At 46.6% G+C, this 5596-nt stretch overlaps 1 protein-coding gene across 1 annotated transcript; it reads left to right on the forward strand.

Moving 5' to 3' along the window:
- Window positions 1-645: 645 nt before the first annotated feature.
- On the forward strand, window positions 646-1566 carry LOC143643795 (olfactory receptor 4B1-like). Its single transcript, XM_077112305.1, has one exon. It carries the CDS (start codon window positions 646-648, stop codon window positions 1564-1566), a length of 921 nt encoding a protein of 306 aa, XP_076968420.1.
- Window positions 1567-5596: the final 4030 nt, after the last annotated feature.

Genomic DNA, 5596 nt, shown 5'->3' on the forward strand with positions numbered 1-5596 from the left:
CAACAATGCCAGGTGTGATAGTAACAGTGGAAGGATGGAGACTAAGTAATAAGCTCAATTTTCCCCAGAGTGTTTGGGCATTTGCGGTATGAACAGAGTTATTGACAGTACAAGTCTGGTAAAGGAATATGACCTGAGTAAATTGAGGACTGGTATAAATGAGTAAAGAAAAGAGTACAGAGACTCTTTTGCAAAGAGGGGAATTACAGTGGGTAGATGATGCCTTGAGGCCTAAATGGAGGAAACGAGGGTTTCAGGAGCAGCGATGTGTCTTGGGGATTCTTTAATAGAAGAGAGCTATCGAAATGTAATGAGAAAATTAAAATGTAGGTTATTAACCTGAATGGCTCCCCAAATTCAGAATATTCTGTAAGGAATGAGAAGGAACCATGGATGAAAAACAGAAATCCTGGTTCTGAGTTATAGAATTCATAATTTTTGTGTGATCTTGGGCAAATGTTTTCTCTTAATTTTCTAATCTGTACTGTGATGTTTAACATAGGTAGTAAATGCTAAATGAGTATCTATTGACTAAATGAAGATTGAGTGATGCATACTTACATGCTTTAAACTGCTATAAAAAGATGAGCTGCTATTACAGCTGTTTTATTGCAGCCTCTCACTCCCCGACTTTTGGAACACTGAATGGAACCCATGGCCAGCACAAATAACGTGACCGAGTTCGTTTTCACCGGACTTTTCCAGGACCCGGGGGTGCAGAGACTGTGCTTCGTGGTGTTTCTCCCCGTGTACCTGGCCACGGTGCTGGGCAACGGCCTCATCGTCCTCACCATCAGCGTCAGCAGGAGCCTGCACTCGCCCATGTACTTCTTCCTCAGCTCCCTGTCCCTGGTAGAGATCGGCTACTCCTCTACTGTGGCCCCTAAGTTCATCACAGACCTGCTCACCAAGATTAAGACCATCTCCCTGCAGGGCTGTCTGGCTCAGATCTTCTTCGTCCACTTTCTTGGGGTCACGGAAATCCTTTTACTGGTGGCAATGGCCTATGACCGCTACGTGGCCATCTGCAGGCCTCTTCATTATATGACCATCATGAGCCCCCAACTGTGTCGCGTTCTTGTTGCTGGTTCCTGGCTGGGGGGCTTTATACACTCCATAATTCAGATTCTCATCGCCATCCAGTTGCCCTTCTGTGGCCCCAACGTGATTGACCACTACTTCTGTGACCTCCACCCCCTGTTCAAGCTTGCCTGCACTGACACTTTCGTGGAGGGCGTGATTGTTTTGGCCAACAGTGGCTTCATCTCTGTGTGCTCCTTCCTCATCTTGATGTCCTCCTACGTCGTCATCCTGGTCCACCTGAGGAGGCATTCTGCAGAGGGGAGGCACAAAGCCCTCTCCACCTGTGCCTCCCACGTCACGGTGGTCACCTTGTTCTTTGGACCTGCCATCTTCCTCTACATGCGGCCGTCCTCCACCTTCACTGGAGACAAACTGGTGGCCGTGTTCTACACGGTGATCACGCCGATGCTGAGCCCCATCATCTACACACTCAGAAATGCAGAGGTGAAAAGTGCCATGAAGAGGTTTGGGGGCAAAAAGTGAACTCAGGGGTGGAATAAAAATGAAAACCTGGAAAATAAAATAACATGAATAAGTGACCAAATATGAAACGTGATTTTAGTCAGTCATGAACAAATAGAGTAAAAATTAACCTATTCATATTTTTTGTTGTATTTTAGATGAGCTGCTTTTACTCCATGACGCCAGTCCAAGTCCTCTCATAGTTGTCAGCATTTCAGAGAATGTTAAAAATGGGCTACTTTCCTTTTCTTCTTCAGTGGTTTATTGTTTAGTACAAAGATTTTCGAGAGAAATGACCTGGGCTGAGCTCTCCATTCTGTCACCTGCTGTCCCTGTGGCCTTGGGTCCATCCACATTGCCCTCTGTGTGGAAACACTGTGACAGCTGGAGTCAGAGATTCATGTTTTGTCTTTTTAAGTGTGACCTTAAGAGAGTCCCAGGAAGGCTTCTCTACTTCATTTCTCCCTTCACCCCATTAACCTGATTCCAGTGCCTCCAATCCCACAGTAGGAGCTTTGTTTCATGGGGGAGGGTCATCATTAGAATGCAGATATCTCTGGGAGGAAAACACGATAAAGTTATTGTTCAACATTGATATCCTAGCCTGCACAATTTTATAAGATCCTTTTCTTTCTAGACACCTGTTACCTGGGCAAGGTAAGGAGAGTGACGCTGTTAGGCATGGCGGTGCTAAGTATAACACAACCTGACAAATAATCACTTAAGCCAAGTCCAGTCCACTTCCTGTTTTCCTATGACTGTGAACTAAAAACAGGTTTTGCATTTTTAAATGGTTTAAAAATAATCAAGAGAACAATTTGTGAAATGTGAAAGTTATTTGAAATTCAGATTTCGTTGTTCCCAATGAAGTTTTAGTGAAGTTCAGCCATGCTCATTGTTTTCTGCTGCGATGGCAGAGTGGAGCAGTCATGACAGGGCTGGATGGCATGGTCTGCACTGCCTGGAATATTTTCTATCTCACCCTTTACAAGAGAAGTTTCCTAGCCCTCAGCTTAAGCCCTAATTACTCTTATTTCTTTCTCAGCAAGAAGTCTGGACTCCAGTAGCTCAGCGTTGGTTTGTTATTTTATGACGCCAGTGTACGGGGTTGTCTCCTCTCCATTTCTTGTGGCACCCCTTCCCAACTCAAAGACGGCTGTGGCATGTCTAGGTGCCACACCCTCACTTGAGGGGAGGGTGGCATGTCTCTTTGGCTTGGAAATGTCCCTCTTACTCCTTCTTGGCCTGAACCTGGCCACAGGCCCCCAGAGGCAAAGGAGGCTGCGGAAGTGAGTGTCGGCAGTGGTGCTGGGACAGGCTCCTTGGTTTCGACCAGCTTGTTTCCCCTTCAGCTGGGCACGCTGCTGCGTACAGAGGGCCACGCCTCCGTCCCAAGGGAGGAGTGCCTGCTGCAGGTGGGTGCTGGCGGGGGGTACCTGGGCATATGAGGTGGTGGGGACAGCTGCCCTGGGCAGATTCTGCAGGACCCAGCTCTGCGCCCTGTGTCTGCGCAGCCCCGCACTGTGATGCCAGCTCTGCGCCCTGTGTCTGCGCAGCCCCGCGCTGCGATGCCAGCTCTGGGTCAGCTTGGCCTGGGGGTTTGGGGCCGAGTGCAAGAACCATCTCCTCTAGTGTCATGGATGCTGCCTCAGTTTCCCTCCTGAGCATAAAGGAGGCAGACCCTGGGATGTGAGTGCCTGGGGGGTGGGAACTGGAACCAGCCGTCTAGGAGCCCGTGCAGGCAGGGAGTGTGTTTTGCTCCCGTGTGTACCTGCTCCTTGCGTGCTAGGCTAATGCACTGCCAATACATTCCCCAAATAGCAGTTTTCCAATTTAAGTGAATTCCCATGTATGTGACTGATTTGATGAGCTTTTGATTCACCAAAAGCAGACTTCTTTAAACTGCATAAAACTTACAGCACTTATGTTTTGCTGAGACTGCAATAAGCAGTGTGCACAAGGGAACTTTTGTGTATTTTGAATTTCAGTTTTCTTGGAAATATTACATATCAAGGATTTTACATCTAGATAACTGCCTCACCTACTTTTCTTCATTCTTAGATTTACTTTGTCAAGAACAGGTTAGTGGTACCTAACCTATAATAGATGAGTAATTATGTCTGGGAATGTTTTCACACGCGTTAACCAAGCCTACCTGTGTCAGATTGAATGACTGGCCCAGTTCTTTACTCCTGTGCCCAGGCCCTTTTCCGAGTAAATTCTTATCTTCCCACAAAAGGTAAAGTGTGCTTTTCTGCCTTTTGACTTTGGGCTCAATCACATGATGAGCTTCTCTGATGGAATGTGGTGGAAAGGACTCTGCGCCAGCTTAAGGCTGGCCTTGAGAGGTTGGTGTGTCCCAGCTTGCCCTCCTGTACCCCTGTCGTCACAAGGATCTTCTCTGGTTGGCCGCTGCCCTTGAGCCTGGGCTGCAGAACCAACACACATGGAGCAGACCTCCCCCAGTGATGATCAAACTGAGCCCGAAGCCGGGCTGACTCAGTGGGCCTGCAGGACGCATGAGCATGAACACAATGCTGCTGCTGCATGCCCTGAGGTCTGGGGACTACTCGTTACTCAGCACAAACCCACTGGAATTGAACTGGTATATCTGCATGTGAGGGGAGAGGGGAAGTCTGAGGATTGGGTTAAAGTGGTTACTAGTTATCAGACTCAGTCTATTTCTATCACATAAAGGCTTGGCTGGGCCTGGGTATGACATGTCCTTCCTGATGCCTAACATTTTACCCTTTGTGCCAGTTTGAATCTCTTGTGGACCCCAGAAAAACCGTGTCCTTTCTTCTCATTCAGTATTGCTGGGTGGGAGCTTTTTGATTGTTCCCAGGGAGATGTGACCCACCCATTCAAGGTGGGGGTGCTCACTGGAGCCCTTTAAGGGGGAGCCATTTTGGAAAAAGCCCGAGTCCATGCAGCCAAGAAGGAAAAGACCCCCAGGGAGCTTCATGAAACAAGAAACTTGGAGAGAAATCTAGCAGACATGGCCATGTTTACCACGTGCCTTTCCAGCTGAGGGAGAAACCCTGAAAGGAACCGGTCGTCTTGAACCTTTTCCCTGGATGCCTTAGATTGCGCATTCTTATAGCCTTGCTTTAATTTGGACATTTTCATGGCCTTAGAACTGGAAATTCCTAACTTAATGAATTCCCCTTTGTAAAGCTGCTCCATTTCTTGCATGTTGCGTTCCAGCAGCTTGCAAAGTAGAACACCCTTGACTGGAACTGTCTGGAAATGGTACCTGCAAATTTTGGCCACATTAGTATAACTCAATTGCTCTTTTCATGTTTTGTGGCCTTTCCATTAAATCTATTAAACATCAATTTCTCGTGTTTCACAATTCATGTTTTTTCAGGGTTTCTTATTTAAGAGGAAAAGCAATAAGCTAGACTGAAAGTGGAAGTACGTGCTTGGTGAATTAATAATTCAGTGTAATTATTTTATGTCTTCATGCTTTAGTTTGCAAGCTGCTGGAGTGAGATATACAAGAAATGGAACGCTTTTAAAAAGGGAATTTTATAAAGTACAAGTTTATAATTCTAAGAAAGTGAAAGTGTCCAAATTAAGGCATCCAGGGAAAGGACAATTGGTCAGGAACTAATCAAGACTAATGGGTCTTGATTAGTTTACTGGAGTTCTTTAGACTCTTCCAAAGAGAAGAAACATTTTGGAGACAGCTGAGATGACACAGATATCAACAGTTGGAGAAGAGAGACAGGGATGTTTGGAGATGCTTGGAGCCCAGCAGATGTTGTCATGAGATATTATGTAAGCCAGAACCTGGGGAGAGCCAAGGGAAGCCAGCCTCAGAAGCAAAGTGAGGAAGTCCCACAGGAACAGAGATTGAAAGCAACGGAGCTCAGGAGCAAGGGACCAGCAGATGCCAGCCGTGTGCCTTCCCAGCTGACAGAGGGGTTCCTGACCCATCCGCCTTCCTTGAGTTAAGGTATCTTTCCCTGGATGCTTTAGTTTGGACATTTTTATTGGCTTAGAACTGTAAACCTGTAACTTACTAACTTTTCCTTTTTAGAAGCTG

Source organism: Tamandua tetradactyla, chromosome 8, assembly GCF_023851605.1.
Source record: "Tamandua tetradactyla isolate mTamTet1 chromosome 8, mTamTet1.pri, whole genome shotgun sequence".
Classification (NCBI taxonomy): Eukaryota; Metazoa; Chordata; class Mammalia; order Pilosa; family Myrmecophagidae; genus Tamandua; species Tamandua tetradactyla.

Coding starts and splice junctions, on each gene's coding strand:
- LOC143643795 (XM_077112305.1), top strand. CDS start 646: ATGGAACCCATGGCCAGCACAAATAACGTGACCGAGTTCGTTTTCACC.